The 22,310-nt window shown below is 46.3% G+C and overlaps 1 protein-coding gene across 1 annotated transcript; it reads right to left on the reverse strand.

Moving 5' to 3' along the window:
- Positions 1–1,240: 1,240 nt before the first annotated feature.
- Positions 1,241–20,885, reverse strand: CYP27C1 (cytochrome P450 family 27 subfamily C member 1; the record flags this gene model as incomplete). Its single annotated transcript, XM_082658562.1, has 9 exons — positions 20,610–20,885; positions 14,959–15,149; positions 14,011–14,210; positions 12,477–12,686; positions 11,611–11,774; positions 8,196–8,362; positions 6,794–6,872; positions 6,041–6,244; positions 1,241–1,357 (listed from the first exon to the last, which is right to left on the reverse strand). The coding sequence occupies exons 1-9, from the start codon at positions 20,868–20,870 to the stop codon at positions 1,241–1,243; spliced, it is 1,593 nt and encodes a 530-aa protein (XP_082514688.1). The 5' UTR covers positions 20,871–20,885.
- Between the last annotated feature and the right edge of the window lie 1,425 nt (positions 20,886–22,310).

Consider the following 22,310-nt stretch of genomic DNA (forward strand, 5'->3'; position numbering starts at 1 on the left):
GGCATGAGCTGAGCAACAGAACGTTGGAAGGCTCCTAGGCACCCGAGGCATTCAGTCAGAGCCTTCTGTCAGCGCCAACACCTGGATCACATTTCCAGTTTGGATATTTAAAATAAGACTATGAAGATAAAAATATGATTTTGTCTAGAGAATGTCCATTTACATATTTATTTTTCCTTGAAATAAAAATGTTCTAAAGTTACACTGTTTTCTGCAGTGTCTGTTTAATTCATTTTTCTCAATGTAGGCAATGAAATTTCACGTGCTCAGATTTTCAGTTCTTGTACATCTGCTGAGTACTTAGATTCGGTTAGAAAATCTGATTATTCTTGACTTCCCCAGGTGTTTTATTTCGTATTTCTTATTTCTTTCAAACCAAAAAACTAATATTCAACTTCTTTAGGAGCTATGACTAGAAAAAGAAATATTAGTTTGGAGAAAAAAATAAGAATATGGTCCTTTTAATTCGGAGCCCTGCTGCAGGATCTAAATCTGGGGCTTGGTGTCGCCTGGGTGTTTTCTTCCCGTAATTATGGTATTAGAGAGGCATTCCTTTTTTTTTTCTAATTTATTTTATTGTAGTTCATTTACAGTGTTGTGATAATTTCTGCTATGTAACAAAGTGATTCAGTTATACATATATACATTCTTTTTCATATTCTTTTCCATTATGGTTTATCACAGGATATTGAATATAGTTCCCTGTGCTATAGAGCTAATTCCGAACTCCCAATCCTTCCCTCCCTCACCTCCCCTCCCCGCTGGCAACCACAGGTCTGTTCTACAGAGGTCTCTTAATGTTTCCTCTTCAAATTAAAAACAAGAAGCTGGAATTGTATCCTAACAGGCAGTCCCGGATGCAGTATTAGATAAGGTATATTCAAGCACTGAATCTATATGTATGCCAACATTTCCTGGCCCAAATGCAGAGGAGACTATGGGTAAGTGAATAGTGAGTCCAAGGGTAAGACACCATATGAGGCATGAGAATTCAGTGCCACTGGCTTCGCAACAGCTGTTTCTCCAAAAAAAAAAAAAAAGAAAAGGCAACTCTGGTATGCAAAAGTAAAGCAATCTTCTCACATTACTTTGCATAAAGATTTCAAAGTCTCCCAGAAACCAGGAGGCCAATTTATAACCAAGACAGCCCCCAGAAGGGATCCTTTTCTCCCCCACCATCATCCGTGGCCCACGAACACCTGGTGTGTGTCGGTCTGGCAGATGGGTGAAAACGCCAGGCTCACTTTCTGTTAACAAAACGCACGTGGATGGGCTCCCCTGGCATCAGAAGCCCATGGGTTTTTGCATGAACAGTTTTAGTCCATGGAGATATTTTGATCTCAAAACGTTGAAGCAACTAAGAAGAGAAAGAGAGAGAAGGACTTCAAAATTGGGAAGCAGAAAATTCACAGCACTGCTGGAGTGCCCATACTCCTGTGACAGCCCCGGCTACAGGGAGACGAGGGAATGAGAGATGTGGGAAACAGGGCGTCAGGTCCTATACAGGAGCCCAGCATGCCCACTGAGCAACAAGGCCCATGGGACAAATATACGCAATCAGAATTTAAACTGAGCAGGACCCTGTGGGCCTCCTGGGCACAAAAACCTTTCCATGTCCCCATTTCTTGCTTGGAGGAAACAGGCTTCGTACGACTTCCTTGACCTTCCCTGAGTTCCAAAGAGGGGACTCGAGCAGTTACTAATTAGGGAAGGGAGGGGATGCAGAAACAAGGGAGGAGCAGTCAAGAAACAACAGTGCAGGCTTGGGGCTGGGTTCTGGTTCCTCCTCAAGAAATATACGTTACAGTATCTTTGAGCACTTCTGCAGAACTAAGGTCCCCCCACCAGGTGGAGGATGGTAACTTCAGGATGAGCACAAGATTCCTGGAGCCCCGCCCTGTTACCTCACCACCAACCAATCAGCCCTGCAGCCCTTACCCCCAATTTTGCCTGTAAAAGCTTCTCCCCACAAACCATCAAGGAGTTCGGGGTTTGGGGGGCATAAGCCACCCGTGTCCTTGCTTGGCCCTGCAATAAACCTTTCTCTGCTTGAAACTCGGACGTGTTGGTTTGTTTGGCCTCACTGCGCGTCGGGCACATGAACTTTGTTCAGTAACAGATGTTCAAATGACTTACACTTTATTAGCTAGTTCAAAGTTCTAACTGTGTTACTTCCGCTGTAGGTCTAGAAAAAGAAGGAATCAAAGGAGGAAAGAGGAACCAAGTGAAACTCCAGGGTTCCTGCTGTTTGGAGTCTGCAGCCACTTCAGTGGTGGTACAGACACAGCAGGGGCACAGCCGTCACACTTTATCCATTACTGTCTTTAATTTAACTATTCTTCATGTGCACCTTTGATTCCATTTCTCACTTCTGCAGTTCAAAAGGAGAAGCAGCCCTACCTCTCAGGGTGAAACTGGGACGTTTTAAAGAACGCGTAAGTATCTGTCAGCCTCAAGCACTAATCTCCCAAAAGGCAACCTGCTCTAAGGACCTCTGTCAAAACTACATTGGTTCCTGGAGGGGAGGCAGGGCCTTGCTCAAGGGCCGGTGGGGACGGTGCAGGGTAGCAGACCAGCCATTCATCCCTCCCCTGCTCCAACCTCCTAAGAGAGCATCAGTGCTGGAGAACCTATATTGTCACATGGGATGCAAACGCCCCAGCCCATGCTGACTCTCCAGCCTGGTCTTCCAGGTAAAGCAGCAAGACCCCCTGATGGGTCCTCTGGGTGAGCTGGGGCTCCGGGGGTGGAGGTCAGGCAGGGAGCAGGGCTGCACTGAAGACACAGGCTAAAATCATTACTTTGTCATTGTTAGAGAGCCAAGCTGAATGACCTGTATTTAGGCAACTCTGGAACATTCTGGCATCGAGATGCCTTCACCTCAACATCTAATCTCTGACCCTTTGTTCTGACCTCACAGGACTGCTCGCGCATTCCCATGTGGCAGAGGAAGGAATCACACACAGGTCTCCTCACTCCACGGCCAACATCCCACAGGGCCTTTTTCCTTTCTGAGTGGCAGTACATGCTCATTGAAAAATGAAAACTACACAGGAGATGTAAAAGCCAAAAAACAAGACCCCCCTTCCACCTCAAGTCTCCAGTTCCCAAGGAGCAAGGGTGTATCCTCTAACCACTCTCCGTGCAATATGAATGTCTTGTTCCTATTTTCAAGGAAACACATTAATATTGCAACATTAAAGCCAAACCTTCCCTTCCCATAGGCCACAGGCATAAGTCGCTGTTTTGTTGGGATAGACACTCTTTATTTGCTTAAGGAAAGCCCTTCCATTACAGGTGTGCTAAGAGAGTTTCTTCATGAATGGGTGTTGAATTTTTTCAATTATTTTGGGAGAGGGTCATAAAGTTTTTCTCCCTTAATTTGTCATTGTGGTGAATTCTGCCTTGAGGTGGGCCATCCTTGCATTCCTGAACAAACCTGATTTGGTGACGGTGCATTCCTGGTCCATACATTGCTGGATTTGGTTTGCCAATTTTTCATTTAAGGTATTTTTCATCTTTGTTCATAAATCAGATGGGCCTGTAGTTTTTCTTTCTTATTTTATCCATTCTGGGTTGTGACTCTCAAGGTTATACAAGTCTCATAAAAACAAGACTTCCTTTTCCTGTTTTCTATTTGTGTAAGATGATGATCACCCGTTCATTGGAGGTTTGATAAAACTTGCCAATAAAACTGTCTAGGTCTGGAACATTTGGTGGTAGATATTTTTACTACCGACTCAATGTATTCAAGGTCTGTTCTCTTTCTTTTGAGTCCATTTGGGTAATTTACACCTTTTCTAGTAAATTGTACATTTTATCTAAGTCTTCAGATGTATTGGTAAAAAAGCTGTTTGCAGTATTTTCTTGATTTAAAAAAAAATCAGCTGCATTTGTAGCTATGTCTCCTTTCTCATTCCTAGTACTGTTTATTTGTGCCTTCTGTTTCTTCTTTTTTCCTCTTGGCAGTTACAAACCATGATGTTCCCTCTCTATACTTGCGCAAGTAGAAATGAGGGCTCTTGAAGCAAGAACTGTAGCAGGTACCCGTGTATGTTATAGTAGCAAACAAAGAAAACCCCCATCACCACCACCAAACACCCAGTTTCTGACCCTTTTCCCACTCCACCATCTGTGCCCTCATGCCCTCAGCATCCGCTATGGTTGTCCAGGCCGTCAGAAGCGGGAAGCATCCAGGAAGCAGTCAGCCCCCCTGAAAGGCTGCCTGGAAATGGCCTCTGCCTGTCAGAGACATGGTTGTGGAACACACAGCAGCACTGATGGAGCCAGGACCTTCCCAAACACAGTCCCCGTGAGCAGACACTGAGAGCAGGTGTGCAGACAACACAGACTCTGCTTAGACTATTCTTATTCCTCACACACCCAAAAGGCAGGTATTTGGCCCATTTTGTGGATGAGGAAACATGCTCAGCAGTGTCGGAACCACAAACTGGCAGAGCTGGGGTTGGAGTCCATCCTCCACACGGAGATGCCTCTCACCTTGGGCATGACTGGGCCTGGCCAGCGTCCATAGGGCCCACCGCTGCCCGGGACAGCTGCCCTGGAAGGGATACCTCTCGCCTTGGAGGACTGCAGCCACCCGTGTGCCCACAGAGGTGGGACGACCGAGGGACAGGCCGGCACCCGCTTCTGCTGGTCTCACCAGGTCCCCGGAGCTTTCCCACCAGAGCCAGGTGGGCCCAGCTGGTGTCCTCCTCGCCCCCTTCCACACCCACCTCCCTGGCCATGGCCCCTCACCTCCTCCAGCCCTCCTAGCCTGCCTCCCATGCCCACAATCCCCCACAGGCCGACCAGGCTTCCCCATCCCTTACGCTCTCTGATGCCATCGTCCGTAAAGGTCCCAACCCCTGAGTGCTCTGCCCTGGGCTCTGCCGGCCTGCAGGAAACACCTCGGTAACATGAGGGGAAAGGCAGGCAGGAGACAGGACACGTGCCTCGTGCCCTGCACCTGCCACGCGGCAACTGTGGCAAGTGGCTCCAACTCCCTGAGCCTCAGCTTCCTCATCGGTGAAATGGGGAGATGGGTCCCCAGGTCATCCCCTCGTGCTTCCAAAGACTGGAGTCATAGCTCCCGAAACTTGGGCCTAGGTTTTCCATGGCAGGCTCCCCAAATCTGCAGGAAAGGCTAATGGATAGAATTTTCTCTACTGCGGGCTTTTCTTTCATGAAATTTCCTTCAGACATTATTTAATTCCTGCCGCAGCCTGAGCTCAGATACTGGACAAGCGCAGAAGTAAACACTTGAGCATTTAGAGATTTGCATGGAAGGTATTCTCTCACCAAAACCAAGCCTTCTTGATGTTTCAAAACCCAAACAAGCTTGAGAACCACCTCCCTGCTTAAAAGGCTGATTCACAGAAAACGAGGTGCTGAGGGGGCGGCAGGGGGTGAGCGTGACTCCCTCCATGGTGACGGTGACAGTGACAAGCTCTGAAGGAAGGAGGCCTGGGAGGCCGGGGCTTGAACAGCAGACGCAGCCACCAGCAGAAGTAGAGATCCCCCGTGCCCCACCACGTGCACTTCCTTAGACCACTGACATCAGAATCGCCCAGAGCCCCACCCCAGACCCACCAAGTGATTCTGTCTGTGGTCGGGGCCCAGGAACCTGATTTCGAGGGGCTCCTGGTGACGGGATGGTCCATAATGTTTGAGGGCCGCTTGCTGGACACCTTCCACTAGCCTTTCTGCAGAACCCCTGTGGGAGTGCTTGGGCTCCTGTAACCACCCACCCCTGCTACACACACACACACACACACACACACACACACACACACACACACACACACACACACATCCCAGTTCTGCCCATGTGACTCCAAGGAAGAAAGGAACAAGGCAGGTGGCCATGGGGCTAGAGGTGGCTACTGCAGGGGGAGGGGAGGCATTTTAACACATAAAAGAGATTTAACAGGAAGCTCTGAAAGTTTTCAATATCCTGTTTCCTTGTTTTCACCTAAGTCTTGATCCAGCAACGGAGCCCAGCCAGTCACCTGGATAAAGCCCAGCCCGCAGGCCCTACCTGAATCACAAGGAGGTGGATCTCCAATTCTGCAATCCTCCGCCCGATGCAGCTTCGAGCCCCGTAGCCGAAGGGGATGGACCCGAAATTGTCAACCCTGCGCAGGTTTCCTGGCCGCAGCCAGCGCTCAGGCCGGAACTCCTTGGCCCGAGGGAAGTTCTCATCCTCGTAGGAGGTGGCATAGTGGCAGAGGGCCAGCTGGGTCTGAGCAAACCGTTTTCACCAGAAAAGTAATAAAGAACTTAATCAAGGGAAAGCAGAGCAGAGGCCGCAGCCCCAGCTGGACCGACCCTCCAGAGATGCTTCGGGCCGGGAGGAGTCATGTAAGGGCCCAAGAGGCCATGCAGACCCGGGATGGCAGGTCCCCCTTCAAGTCACACCCTACCCGGAATGAACATCAATGCAGCCACAGAGAAGGCAATTCAAGTCCTTCAGAAACTCTCCCTGGAGGGAACTGCTGCTTCCATGGGGCCTCCGGCAGGGGGTGGGGGTGGGGGTGGGGGTGGGGGTGGGGAGGGAGGGTTGAATAGGCCTGCGAGCTACAGAAGTATCTGCCTTTGTTTTTGCCAGAGCAGCGTCACACAATCCACATCTCCTTGCTCGTAAAGCCCCATCTTCATCATAAAAATATATGCAGAAGAAAAGGACATCTACAGATATTTGCTTAGGTACAGGGACATCCGAAACGTGGAAGCAAATTTCCAATCCAACCGCCCCTGCTCAGCCCAGCCCCGCCACGTCCGCCAAACTCACGCCTCTGGGAATCAGATACCCGCCAACAACCAGGTCTTCCTGGGTGACCCGGCCATTCCCCGGCAGCACTGGAAACAGCCTAGAAAGAGCCAACGGGGACGGGAAGGCAGCGGTGACTTTCAAAATATGTTACTAAACATTTAAAAGTCTGGATATATTGCCATTTTCGTTTTCTAAAAAGTAACACATGGTACAGTTTCAACCAGGAAATCTTGCAAGGATCTTCATGGGCTCCCTAGCTTTGCCCGGGAAGCATTCTGGGGCCTCACAGTCAAAAAAATTTATAGAACACAAAGCAAAGCCTTTAAAATGCTACTGTGCTCCCAAGAGGAATAATTCTTTTTTTTTTTTAAATAAATTTATTTATTTATTTATTGGCTGTGTTGGGTCTTTGTTGCAGCGCGTGGGCTTCTCATTGTGGTGGCTTCTCTTGTTGCAGAGCACGGGCTCTAGGCGCGCGGGCTTCAGTAGTTGTGGCACACGGGCTCAGTTGCTCTGCGGCATGTGGGATCTTCCCCAACCAGGGATCGAACCCGTGTCCCCTGCATCGGCAGGCAGACTCTCAACCACTGCGCCACCAGGGAAGCCCAACTGAATAAATTTTAATTGACAAATACCAGTTAACACACAGCTGGCTTTTTTCTTTCTCCCTCTCTTCTTTTTTTTTTTTTGAGATTAAACAGCATGCTGAAGATGGAAGATGCAAGCCAACTTGAAATATCATTATCGAGTCAGGTTTAAAAGCATTATTTTAGTGTGTGCTCTGTAAATAACCTTTGCTCCGTGTCACGGCATTTCCTCCACAGAGGAATGCTGTGGTCACGATCCTGAGCGTCACAGGAGGAAGAACCTTCACTAGTCACCTAATCCCACCTCCCACCCAAGCCTGCCCAAGACCACCCGTATCCCTCATGCTCCGGCGTTTCCCAGGGTCAGTAAAGTCCTGTCCGGAAGTAAACAAGCCTCACTACTTGGTGTCTCCACCTTGACTAGACATTCACACGAGGAACACAGTAAGCACGTCTAGTAACTGGCCACTCAGCCCAGAACATTTTCCTGACAGTCAGTCCTGTTCTGCTTTATCCCCCGAGGAACACACTGGGAAACAGTTGATGAAACAAATGTCTAGAGTGAGTACAAAGTTCGAGGATGGCTCTAAAGATCTTTATGAAGAAATGAATATTTCTAACTGTAAAACAGAATAGCCTTTCTGCTGCTCTGTCGAGGGCAGAGAGGAAATAAAATGGTCATGAGTCCCTCCTTCCTAAACATTTCTGCCACCGAGGGTCTCTGGAGTATTGGTTTAGGACTCAGTTTTTAAGTCAAAAGCACATTCATTGCGATAAAGAATCAGAGACTTAACGGACACGGTTTTTGACATGAATTTTGGTGAGCCTTTTACCTCAAGGTTTCCTTAAGCAGAGCTCGGACGAGTGGGACTTTGGGGACGTCTGCAGCCGTGGGAACATGCCTTTCCCCCAAATTCCTCACTATCTCCCGGTACAGGGTCTGCTGCACTTCCGGGTGCCTCGCGAGGAGATACACTGCCCAGGACAACGTGAACGATGTCTAATAAAGAAACCGGCAGACACAGGCACGTGGGTGAGTAAAATCAAGGATTTCAGGCGCAGGCAGCATCGGACGTGAAGTCGTGGGAGAATAAGCGCAGGTGCAAAGCCACGCCCATATACGTCCATCGGAGCATTTTATGTCTTACTGAAGCAAAAGATGATCTCCCTTAACTCCTCCTGGAAAAAAACTGACAGAGACTTTTGGAAAGTAACATCAACGATGGGATTCAAGCGCTCTTTCAATGAAGAGCCACAGGAAAAATTATTTTGGAACTTTAAAAAATCATTGACGAGCAATCTGCCTCTTCTTCCATGGAGTTTGAGAGCACGTAGGAACGCTGGTTAAGCCTGGAAGTTGTGCCTAGAACTTTCTTCGACCGTCTCTACAAGGGTCACCTGAGTTTTGCTAGAAAGGACCTGAGGCTGCCCATCAGCCTGAGAACTGCATCCTGCAGGCCCATGGCTGGGCAAGGGCTGCTCTGGTTGCCCTAATCTAGAAAAGATGGGGGAGAGGGGGACGGGAGGTGGTGGTCACAGGACTATTACTGGTCCATCATTGTTCCCATGCACTTATCAAGCAAAGCACCATATAAGGATTGAATGGCATTTGCACAAAGCAGTATCATTGTTTATACCACTTCCTAAACTGAAGAATTACATTTCTGGTTATTGAGAATAAATAATTCTATTTTATACCCTAGATTCCAAGATTTTCACTAAAATCAATACTATTACCTATGTGACTGTAGTTCACTGTCTTGTAAACAAGGAAATTCCACAGTATAAGTGCCCTTTCTTTCATCTAAAAAAATCTAACTTAAGTAGGCCATATTGATGTTATTTCCCTCTAATCGATATCATGTATTTTTAGAGGGCAAGCTCTCCTGTAATATACAATGTAATGTGCAAGTTCTTCCTTATAAATGATAAGGAAATAATTTTGATGCTTCCTATGAAGAGAACAGAAAATTTCTATTAAAATCACATATTCATGGAAAAACCAAATGTGGTATAGCACAATGGAATACTGTCCGGTAATAAAAAAGAATAAACTACTTTTACAGGCAACAACATCCATGAATTTCAAAATCATTTTGCTGAGTGAAGGAAGTCAGACACAAAATACATACCGTATAATTCCATTTATATAAATTTCTAGAAAAATGCAAACTGATTTCTAGAAAACTGCAAACTGTTATGAAACAGTGTCAGAAGGCGGTTGCCGGGGGTGGGGGGGGCAGGGGTTATGGGAGGGATGGACTGAAATGGGGGTGAGGAACTTGCAGAGGTGGTAGCAACATCCAGGATCTTAACTGCAGCGCTGGTTTCAAAAATGATTGCATCTGTGCTTCTCCTGTATCAGTCAACAATCTGTATCGAATTGTACCGTTTAAATGGATGCAGTTTATCGTGCATAAATTATGCTGCAATGAAGGTGGCTTTTTAAAATAACATTTTAGAAAATGAGCGTGAAGTTTCAAGATGTTTCCTTCACGTAGGAACGAGTCCTCGCTGCCCTCCGTCTCACGGTGATGCTCTTAGTTACCACCAGGGGGCAACAGTAGCATGCATCTGAATCAGCTTAGATACAAGGCCGTTCATTGCATCATTGCTTCTCCACTCAAGCAAACCCACACTGTCACGTTCACACGGTTAATCAGAACTTTCATCGCTTGCATTGTCCGCATTGATTCGTTTGTATTTAATTTATATACTTTTTGCTTTATTGTTGAAGATGATCCATAAGAATAATGACTTTATGTGAAGTTTTTTGCTTTTACATGTTTAAGTGGCTTCATAATAAAAATGTCAACCGTGGGGTTTTTGTCTACCTCTAAAAAGGAGATTGGTGCTTTCCTCAAGTCCGGGAAGCACTCCTGTGAAGGAAAAACCTTGAGGAAAGCTTAGCTGTTTCATTTTCCCACCTGTTAAATGAAGACAGTAACACCTACCTCAGAGGATTCTGTATGAACAGAAGGGTGCTTACAGATGTGCGTTGGAGACACAGTAAATCACCAAATTTACTGTCTTAATCTTAATTATTTCACTCAACTGACTTTTCTGCCACCAATTACCAAAAGCCTGGCCCTTCTTTTTCTTATTTCACCACTTTCTTTTAGCAAATTTTAAACTTTTTCTGTACATATACCCACAAATATACCATTTTTTATACTTGAGTAAAGGTATCAGATTATACATAAGCTTTTGGAAGGAACTTGGATTCCACATCCCTGTACCAGCCCCGCCCCAGCCCAGGAACCCATGTTAACCGTCCAGGGTGCAGGCTCCATACTTTCCTCCACGTCCAGCAATCACTTAGCGATACACACGTGCACGCGGACAGATGGGACGGGGGCCACTGTTTTACTAACGGGAACACAGGATATACATGCTTTTCTGCATCTTCATTTCTCACTTAGTAATAGGGTATGGAATTCCCTCCAAATCAATGGGCAATGCTTCGTTTCATTCTGATATTGAGCCCTCGTTGGTCATAGTGTATGATTCATCTGCTACACTAACTGAATCTATTCACTAGGATTTAAAATTGATATATGTACATATTCATAAGTCAAACTGCTTATTAAACTTTTCTTTCTTTATGCTTTCTTTAGCAGGTTTTGAAGTTATGCCGACTTTATCAAATGAACTGGCAAGTTCTCCATAGCCTGGAATATTTTGAATGATAAGTAAGAGGGTTTTTAATGTCTGTGCCCTTTTCATTTCTTTTTTGTTTTTTAAGATTTTTTTGATGTGGACTATTTTTAAAGTCTTTATTGCATTTGTTACACTCTTGCTTCTGTTTTATGTTTTGGATTTTTGGCCACAAGGCACGGGGGATCTTAGCTCCTCGACCAGGGATCGAGCCCGCACCCGCTGCACTGAAAGGCGAAGTCTTAACCACTGGACCGCCAGGGAAGTCCCTTCATTTCTGATATTATGAAACAATGGAGAAATGTTTGCAAATCAGGAATGATTTTAAACTTTAAAACATATTGCTACTTTGTGTGTGTGGTAATAGAATTGGGTTATGTTATTTACAGAATTCATCGTGCACCTTTATTTATATTAAAGAAAAGAAAAAAGGTCGAGTTTTCTCCTGGAGACCCTCAGCAGTGAAGCAGACATTCAGCTAGTACAAACAAGCATGGTCCCCTTAAAGTATCTGCCATCTGTCGGATTCCTCGGAAAGGCCCCCAGCTTTAACTGTGCTCTGCTGAGAAGAAAGGAAAGCTGAGAGCTCACCGTGTCCACGCCAGCCAGCAGCATCTCGGTCATGTTGGCGTAGATTTCCTCCCGTGTCAGCTCCTGGCTGAGGAAGAGGTACGTGAGCAGGCCCCCTCTCGCTCTCTCCCCTCGGTCCATTTGGCACTGTATGTCCCTCAGCTTGTTGTCAACGTGAATTTGGCCTGTTTGAAAACAGTGTTTCTTTTGAAAGAAGTTTTGGTTAAGAATCGTCTCTTCAGGGCTTCCCTGGAGGCGCAGTGGTTAAGAATCCACCCGACAATGCAGGGGACACTAGTTCGAGCCCTGGTCCGGGAAGATGCCCACATGCCGCAGAGCAACTAAGCCCGTGCACCACAACTACTGAGCCTGCACTCTAGAGCCTGTGAGCCACAACTATTGAGCCCGCATGCCACAACTACTGAGCCCGCGTGCCACAACTACTGAGCCCGCGTGCCACAACTACTGAGCCCACGTGCCACAACTATTGAGCCCACGTGCCTAGAGCCCATGCTCCACAACAAGAGAGGCCACCACAAGGAGAAGCCTGTGCACCACAACAAAGAGTAGCCCCCATTCGCCAGAACTAGAGAAAGCCCACACGCAGCAACAAAGACCCAATGCAGCCAAAAATAATAAATAAATTAAATAAATTAATTAATTTTTTTTAAAAGTGAGAAATCTGTCACATTACTTGTGGTCACAACCCACGTGCTTTTTGTTCATTCAAGAAACCAATCTAAAAGTTCTTGAGTCAAAATAGCACGTAACTCCATTGGGGAAGCCCCTACAGTAATACCCACTGTCTGCGTGAGTGTTAGATACACAACTAGGAGGAAAGTCAGGTCCATCTGATTCTACAAAAGGTGCCCTGACTCTTCTCTTACTGAATTTGAAGAGTCCATCCCAGGACCTGCAGAATTCCCGCCAGGGTTTGGGGATGAGCGGGCGGAGCCACCTAGGGATGGCACCGGCGTACATGGACGTCTTGAACGTGCAGAACATGAGCTCCAGGGCCTCGATGTAGTCCATCGTCGCCTGCGGGACGCTGTTCTCCAGGCAGCCCAGACGACTCTCGTAAAGAATGGTGGCCACTCCTGCGCGGGAGAGAGGTTACAACCCTTCTTCTTCTTCTTCTAGATCATTCACAGCATCAATATACGATACCTGGCCATAAATGTAACTTTCAAAAGTGGTCCAGGGACTTCCCTGGCGGTCCAGTGGTTAGGACTCCTCGCTTGCACTGCAGGGGGCCTGGGTTCCATCCCTGGTCGGGGAACTAAGATCCCACAAGCCTCGCCAAAAAAATAAAACTTAAAAAAAGAAGTGATCCAGGTGCCTACCCCTGAGGTTTTCTCTACCAGGTTCTGACCCCCAGGGCGCTGTGGGGTCAATGCTGACGAACCCTCTGCCTCAGTGCGCCCTCAGCCCAACAGTCTGTTCAAGACCCACAAGGCACAACTCCCAACCTTTCAGCCAGTTGCCCAACTTTGGGGAGTTGAAAGGTGGCTCCTCCTGGCCACACTTCGGGGAGCCCCAGGACGAGCTAAGGGGGCAGAGGAAAGGGCCTCTGTGAACCAGGGATGGGGAGGATTTTTCAGTGTGTTTACAACTCACTTCTCTGTCGATTTTGTTACTATTTTTAGAGAGCATTAATACCAGAACTTTAAAAAGTTAACTTAAAACTTAAATTTGAAGAAACTTTTTTTTTTTAAAAGGGGAATCTGGACTTCCCTGGTGGTCCAGTGGTTAAGACTCCGTGCTTCCACTGCTGGGGGCACGGGTTCCATCCCTGGTCAGGGAAGTGCCACATGGTACACGCAATGCAGCCATAAATAAATAAATAAAAATAAAAATGGGAAAGCTAATAGAATTCTCCAAAAACCCAGGTACAGAAAAAATGTTTGGTATGCTAATGATTTTTTTTTAAGTAAAAAAAATACTCACACTCATACTCATATTTCTTTGTATGTGCATAAAATATCCCTTGAAGAAGCTGGTGACCTAGCTGGGTCAGGAGAGAGGGAGACTTTTCCATGAGTACTTTTTGGGTTTGATTTTTGAACCATGGGAATGTGCTACCCATCTAACATGGATTTTAAAAGTTAGAATGATTGTGGTACATGCCCTCTAGACTCCTGTTGCTTTTAAAACTATGCTAAAACAATAATTAGGAGCATGGTTCTTGAGTTAGAGAGACGTCAGTTTGAAACTAAGTTTCTGCCACTAAAAATGGGGATTAGTTTTTCAGTTCCCCAGTGTCAGTCAACCTGGTTCCATTAGCACTGTGACAATTACATGTACGTATGTATGGGGCTTAGCGCATTGTCTGGGACACAGGAGATGCTCAATGAGTGATAAGAACCATATTTTGGTAAAATGTCCATTCTTCCATCTTCCCCACCTCCTGAGTTCACCTACCTTCCATTGAATATTTGAAGAAAAGGTCATTGATGTTGGTCACAGTCTCCCCATCTTCTGCCTGGCTCTTGAGGAAGTAGATTCTTTTAATTAAATCAGCAATAACTTGGTTGATTTCTCCTGCAAAAATGGCCACATCTTTCGGTTTCAGAATTCTTTGTCTCAACACACTTCTCATCTTGAGCCACTGTTCACCCTCCCTAGAATAAAGTGAATTCCAAATAGTCTTACTTATAGTGATATTCTAGGAAGGAATTCAGAGTATCTCTGTAAAAATTTCCCAGCAATAAAGAGTCAACAAGATCTGCCAGTCCAAATGGGATGAAGACAGGACAGACACTGCAAAGAGAGGGGAGCGATGGTATTACTCCCCAGTTCCTGTGTAAGGACATGTACATCAAAAAAGCCAAAGATAGAATTTCTAAACCAAAGGGATTTGGACCAGGGGATCTGCAGATGCCTGTTTTCTCCTCCCTACCTGAGGCTGTACCGATTCACTCTTGGAAGACACAAAGGTGTATAATAACCATAGTCTGTTATAAGGCAGGAACATCATCCCATGGCGATCAATGCTGAAGTTCGTAGCCCCTCCTGGAGGTCTCCTAAAACAGCTCACCACCCTCACCCCTGTCCACAGAGGGGCTCTGTGATCTTCAGTCCCCTCAGTGGTCACCGACAGGACACCTAAAGCCACAGAGTGTTCCTTGAAAAATGGCTCCTCTCCATCACTCGGCTAGTGGGCTCCCCACCTTGTCCCTGCCACCAAATCTCTTCCCAGAGGGTTTTAGGAGATTTGGGGAGATCACACGGGAGGCTCTTTTGATACTATTCCACTGGGAGTTCTGTGCCTTATTAATAGCTGTTTTTAGGAGCCCAGCGTTCAGGGAGGGGGGGCGTCCCTGGGCTCCCCGCTCCTGCTCATGTCTCAGCCTGGCCTCACATACTCACGCGGAGATGAGCCCGGTGGATCTGCCCCGTAAGTCTCGGTACTCCTGCCAGGACCCCATGTTGGCTCTCTGGGGCACGGCCCCCTCTGCCCGGAGCACCTGAGCCACCAGGTCTCGGTCTGCAACAGATACTACAAACTGAGGACCAAAGTGAGACTTGAAGATTTTTCCATATTCCCGTGTGTGTTTCTGCTGCAAAACCATGGAGAAATCAAAAAAGGAAAAAAATACACAGATATGATATACCTTTGACACGGACATTCCTGGATGTTAGGGGAGCAGAAAACTGGGGCAGAGGGAAGCTCTGCATTATGCAGAACTGAATCAGAGTGGCCACTTTACTTACAGTTACCAAGGGGGAGAGGAGGGGGCAGGGATAAACTGAGAGATTGGGATTGACATATACACACTAGATAACTAATAAGGACCTACTGTCTAGCACAGGGAACTCTACTCAGTGCTCTGTAAGGACCTACATGGGAACAGAATCTAAAAACGAGCGGATGTATGTATACGTATAACTGATTCACTTCGCTGTACAGCAGAAACTAACCCAACAAGGTAAATCAACTCTACTCCAATAAATATTAATTAAAACAAAAAAAGAGTGGTTGCTTTGAGTATTCCTGAGGTAAACATATTTTCACATCATTAATCATATTCATAGAAGTTTTCTTAGTTCTTTAAAGATGTGTGTTTAAAAAAACCTTAGCTGTGTGAAGCCATGTGAGAGGAATGTGGATGTGGATGAACTGCAGGGTCTGACCGTCCTGAGTCAAACAGGGTCTGCCTGCCCCTTTCATTCAGACACTCAGCAGCCGTCCAGCCTGTCCTGTGAAGAAAGCTCCCTGCAGGAAATCTGCAATAAACCTGCAAAAATGCCCCCAGCAGAAAAATGAAAGAAAAGCCACCCAGATTGGAAAGGGAGAAGTAAAGCTGTCTCTGTTCACATGTGACGTGATCTGGCGTGTAGAAAATTCTAAGATATCTGCTAAAAAACATGTTCAGTGAGCTTGCCGGATATAAGATCAATATACAAAATTCAATTGTATTTCCACACACTAGCAATGAACAATCCAAAACTAAAATTAAGAAAGCAATTCCATTTACAATAGCATCATAAAGAATAAAATACTTGGGAATACATTTAATAAAATAAGCGTAAGACTTACACTCTGAAAACTGCAAAAGATCATCGAAAGAAATTAAAGACCTACGTAAATGGAAGTTATTTATTCCATGTCAATGGAATGGAAGACTTAATATTATTAAGACGGCAATACTTCTCAAACTGATCCATAAATTCAACATAATCCCTATCAGAATTCCAGTGATTCAGAACCGCAAAAACAATCCTAAAAAAGAACAAAGTTGAAGGACTCACAGTTCCCTATTTCAAAGGTTACTGTAAAAGTAATGAAGACAGTGTGCTACTGGCATAAGGATGGACATCTAAATCGTTGGAATAGAATTGAGAGCCCAGAAATAAACCCATACATCTAAGGTCACTGGATTTTCAAAAAGGGTGCCAAGACAATTAAATGGGAAAGAATAGCCTCTTTAACAAAAGATGCTGGGGAAACTGGATAGCCACAAACAAAAAATAATTTGTACCCTTATCTCACACCACATACAAAAACTACCTCAAAGTGGACCAAAGACTAAATGCAAGAGCTAAAACCACAAAACTCTTGGACGAAAACATAGGGATAAATATTCATGACCTTAGATTTGGCAATGGCGTCTTAAGATATGATACCAAAAGAACAAGCAACAAAAGAAAAAAACAGATGATTGGACATCATCAAAATTTTAAAATGTGCGTGATGTCAAAGGACATTACAAAGAAAGTGAAAGACAATCCCTAGAATGGAGAAAATATTTGCAAAGTACATATTTGATAAGAGATTTATGTCTAGAATATATAAAAAAACTATTACAACCCAACAGTAAAAAACAGCAACAACAAATAACCCAATTAAAAACTGGGCAATTATTTGAATGGACATTTCTCCAAAGAAGATATCAAAATGTCTAATAAGCACATGAAAAGAAGCTCAATGTCATTAGTCATTAGGGAAATGCAAATCAAAACCACAATGAGATATCACTTCCCACATACTAGGATGCTTATAATCAAAAGGACAGGTAATAATAACAAGTATTGGCAAGGATGTGGAGAAATCAAAACCCTCTTGCACTGTTGCTGGAATATAAAATAGTGCAGCCGCTTTAGAACAGTCTAGAAATTCCTCAAAAGGTTAAATACAGAGTTACTATTTGACACAGCAATTTCACGCCTAGATATATACCCAAAGAAATGAAAACATAACAGCCAAAAGGTAGAAACAATCCAAATGTCTATCAACTGATGAATAAGTAAACAAAATGTGATCTATCCACACACTGGAATATTATTTGTTCATAAACAGGAATGAGGTACTAATACATGTTACAACATGGGTGAACTTGAAAACATTATGCTCAGTGAAAGAAGCCAGACAAAAAAGACCACACATTATATGATTCCATTTATATGAAATGTCCAGAATAGGCCAATCTATTAAGACAGAAAGTAAATTATTAGTGGTTGCTTAAGGCTGGGGGAATGAGAGGGTGGGGGAGTGATTGCTAAAGAATACAATATGGGGTTTCTTTTTAAGGTTATGAAAATGTTCTAAAATTGATTGTGGTGATGGTTGTATACTTTAAGTGGGAGAATTGTATGATATGTGAATTATATCTCAATTAAGTTGTCACCAAAAAAAGAAATCACAATAAATGTAAATGGGTTAAATAGTCCAGTTAAATAATTAAAGAAGGAAGGAGAGAAAGTACCCTCCAGCATGGCTCAGCATGACATAGGCATGGGGACTTCCCTGGCAGTCCAGTGGTTAAGAATCCATGCTTCCAATGCAGGGGGCATGGGTTAGATCCCTGGTCAGGGAACTAATAACCCGCATGCTGTGTGGTGTGGCCAAAAAAAAAAAAGCATGACATAGGCAGGGCTAAGCATGGGGAAAATGACTACATCCCTCTTTGGCATCTGCCAACATTTCTTATCACCCCAACTCTCAACCACAGAAATGGCGGGCCAGAGGGTCTGTCATCTCTCCACTCTTCCGCTCTCAGGTAGAAGCTGTTTGCTTCTTTGTGGACCTAGTTGAAGTCCCGCTGCCTGGAGATGAAGACACTCAGACTCAACTGGGCTGTGTCAGGTGCCAAGGGATCACTCTGCCTAACAAACAGGTGACCCCAAAAGGGTGTTTCTCCAGGTTTCTGATAGGATGACTGTTACCGGAACTACTGGGAGATGGGCCACTCCTCGGGCACATCCAGCTACTGAATGGGCACAATCAGACAAGGGAGCCACTGACCAAGGGGCAAAAAGAACGAGATGAAGGACACAGGGAGTTTATGGCCCTTTTTGGTGGAGGGCCAAGGAATGATACAGTCAGCCACAGACTCAGTTTGTGTAGCCAGCTGGAGCACAGACTCTGGAGTTGGAATCTCAGCTCACAGTTTACTAGCTGGGTGACCTTGGGAAGTTAGGTTCCACTGTGTCTCAGTTTCCTCACCTGCAAAATGGAGAAATAATAGAGATTACCTCACATGGAGGACTTAAAACTGTGCCTGGCACATGAAAAGAGTTCCAGAACTGTTCATTCTTCTTATGTGTTGGTTATTATTACAGTTTACAAAGACCTTCCACAGCCCTGATCACACGACCTCACAATAACCCGTGAGATGGATGAGGATTGCTAGACTGCTGCACAGAGGAGGAAACTGTGGTCCAGAGAGAAGAACTGATTGGCCAAGATTCCACAGGTGCTTGTAAAGGGCTGCTACGTAACGCAGGACCCTCCTGCTCTGTCATACCTGGCGACCTTGATCACTGTGTCTGCTCTGCCGCTAACCAGCTATGTGACTGTGGGCAAGTCACTCAGCCGACACTTTGGGGCCTTTTCCACATGTAAAGTGAAAGACCTGGACCCTGTAGGTGAATCCCTTGTGAGACAGCATTCTGTGATCACAAGTTGAGTGAAAGGAAACTGGACTTGAGGTAACAGAATAATTCTCTTCCTCCTTAGAAATGCCTTAGGGGTGACCTGGAGAGCTCGGGGAGAGGGTTTTACTAGAACAACCATCTCTAGTAAACAACCAATGCTCCAGTCTACAGCAACCTGTATTGAACTTGTCAATAAATAAATAACAATTTTTTTTTTTTTACCGTATTTGAAAACTATCATCTTGATAGCTTATGTTCAGATTCCACATGGAACAGAAAAAATCATTTTTGACCCCCAGAAACATGTTTGGGAAGAAATCGTGTAGAGTTCATGTGGGGCACGGAGAGGAGGGGCCAACTGGAATTTCAGTCAAATTAAGATTGTTCCTCTTGCCCCACTGTTTTTGGTTTTGTTTTTCTATCAATGAAGTAAGTTTCTGCTTCTCCAGCTGTAGCTGTGGCCTCTGCACCATCATGTAGGTTAAGGGTTGAGGGAATGAACGTACGAACGAATGACCAAAACCCAGGTGGGCGGTTACAAAAAGCTTCCTCTGAGAAGTTTCTGAAGGTTGAAGGGTAAGCTCTGAACAAAAAGAAGTGAGTAGTGGGGAAGGAGGGTGTTCTTGGACGAGGTCCCAGAAATCACAGCGGGTGCTGGGGTGGGAGCCCTGAGAAAATGACGGAGGCAAGCAGCGAGCAGCTACCATAGGAAATGGGAGCGAATGGATTTGACGACGCTGAAAGGTGGGGATCACCTTGCAATGAAAGACGCGATTTGAGGTGGGCACGGGAAGGGCAAAACTCAGGGTCAAGATGAGCCACCGTACAACGAGCGGGCTCCCAACACTCCGACGGGGTTGCTGGACCGGTTGGGTTCTTCCTAAGTCCCTGCCCAGACCTGGCTTGACGCCGAGGTTCACGAACTTTCGTTTGTCTTCCCATCACTTAGAGATCACATAACTCGGAGCCTCCGAACCCCTCGCTGTTATTTTTAGGTTTGTTTTTTTTTTTTCAATTATAAAACACAAACAAAAAGGACTAGGAACATACGCAACCTGTCCTCGGCCGCGTAAAGACCCGCAGGGCTTGTCACCCACCGCGGGAGAGGCGCTGCTCACGGGCCTCCCTCGGGACGGTCCCGGGAGGCCGGGTGGCGGCTCCCGGCGCCCCGACTCCGCAGGCCAGCCCGCCGGAGCGTACGGCGCGTGGGGGCGCAGCGGCTCCAGGGCGGCCCCTGCCCGTGACCCCCTCCTCCGGCGCCCCTCCCCGGTGCCTCCCCGGGCCCCCTCCCCGGCTCTCCCTCCCTGGAATCCCTCCCCGGGTCCCTCCCCGGCGCTCCCTCCCGGGTTTCCTCTCCCCGGATCCCCTCTCCGGCGCTGCCTCCCCGGGATCCTCTCCCGGGTCCCCTCTCCGGAGCTCCCTCCCCAGGATCCTGTCCCAGGTCCCCTCCCCGGCGCTCCCTCCCCGGTTTCCTCTCCCCGGATGCCCTCCCCGGCGCTCCCTCCTGGGGTTCCCTCTCTGGCGTCCTTCCCGGGATCCTCTCCCCGGTTCCCCTTCCCGGCGCTCCCTCCCCGGGCCTCGTCCCCGGCGCCTTCCCGCCGGAGCGAGCCCCCTCGCGCTCCCGGTCTCCCGCGCGCAGCTACCTGGATCTCGTGGATGCGGCTGAAGCCGTCCTTCCAGAAGAGCTCCACGAGGTTGGCGAGGGTCCGGGGCCCCGGCATGGCGGCGAGGCTCCGGGGTCCCTCTGCCCGGCCCCCGGCCCGCGGCGCCCCCGGCCGCCCGACTCCTTTGTCCTCGGCCCGCGCCCTCGCCGGGAGCCTGGCGTCCGTGGGCCGAGGCTGCCAAGGGCCCCGCTCGGGCGCCGGGCTCAGACGGGCTTTGAGGATCCGCGCCAGCAGAGCCATTGCGATCCTCTGCGTTGGCTGGTTTGAGCAGTTTTTTGTTTCGAGGGCCGCCCTTTGCTCTTTGCTTGGTTTTAACTTGTTCGAGCAGAGCTCCTGCGAACTCTTACGGCCTGGGCATCAGTTTACACAGACCGTTATTAAACGCTCCCTCCCCTAAGGCTGGGGAAAAGGGGGTGGTCTGTGATTAGACTGCCAGAGAAATAAAGCGATTATTATTTTTTCTTCACATCAGATTAATTAAGCGTTCTTTGAGATCAAAAAGTTTTAAGGTCAACCCCACTTCCAAGCATGGCCAAAAAAAAAAAAAAAAGAAAAGCCTACTGGGATATTTTAAATTATTTCCCTCCTTAAAAATTACTATAGAGAGTTTACGGAAGAACGCTAATTTGCCCTTTTTGTATTTTAAAAACACTTCTTTGTGATTTCAAGTTATACAATTATAATTCAATCACAAAATGAGAACAAAAATGTTAGATGACCTTGCAGTAGTTCACAGTATTGTAAAATGACCACATTATTATTTTAGCCCAAGTTTCCATAATGAAAACTATGCTGCCTCTATTGACGGATTTTATGGGTCTCAGTTTTATCCTAGCACACAGTACACATTGGAAGTGCTAGTGAGGAGTATGGGGAGGGGTGAGGGACTTTTCTTTAAACATTTGGCTTTTTTTTTTTTTCTGGTCTCCCACAAGGACTGGTCCTGTTGCACAATGCTTAGAGAAAGGAACACACCTCCACGAGAAGGTGAGAAGAAAGAGGACTTTGCCAATATAGGTTTAGATCTCAGTGCCAAGCTGCAGAAGGGAAGCCCCCGCCCACAAAGAGGGAGGGGCCCTTGGCATGGGAGGGGCCCTTGGCATGGGAGGGGCAAGAAATGTGTCATCTGGTTTCAGGAAGGGAGCCCAGATTCTGAGCTAGCAATTCAACAACTTACTCTGAAAACTGAGAACATTATTTAAAGATTTCATAACAGTTTCTACTCCTGCATCTAAACGTTAAAAAAAAAAAAGTCTACGAAGTATTGTTACTTTTTGATTAGTAGTTTGTACCTTTACAACTCTGTTAAATGTACATTTCATTTAAATATTTGTAAGTACGTAAGTGAAACAAAGAAGACCAGAGTTATTCCGTTTCTAGAATTTGATTAATAAATACTTAGCAACTCTTATTTATAAGGTACTATAGCTGCAAGGGACTCAAAGAATAAGATATTAAACCTGCCTTTAAGGAGCTCATAACCCACAAGAAGAATAAAACAGTACACAAACACACACCAGATTAGCATAAGTGCCAGAAAACTGGTAGAGAATATGATTGGAATTTGTGGGCAGGGCGATCACATCCACTTATAAGGTAGGAAGGGATGGTGCAGGAGAGAGACCTCCTGAAAGAAGGAGACTTGTAGGCAAGGTTTGAAGAGAGGGCTCAGAGTCAAGA

Source organism: Grampus griseus (genome assembly GCF_964374135.1).
Source record: "Grampus griseus genome assembly, chromosome: 7".
In the NCBI taxonomy this organism is placed as follows: Eukaryota; Metazoa; Chordata; class Mammalia; order Artiodactyla; family Delphinidae; genus Grampus; species Grampus griseus.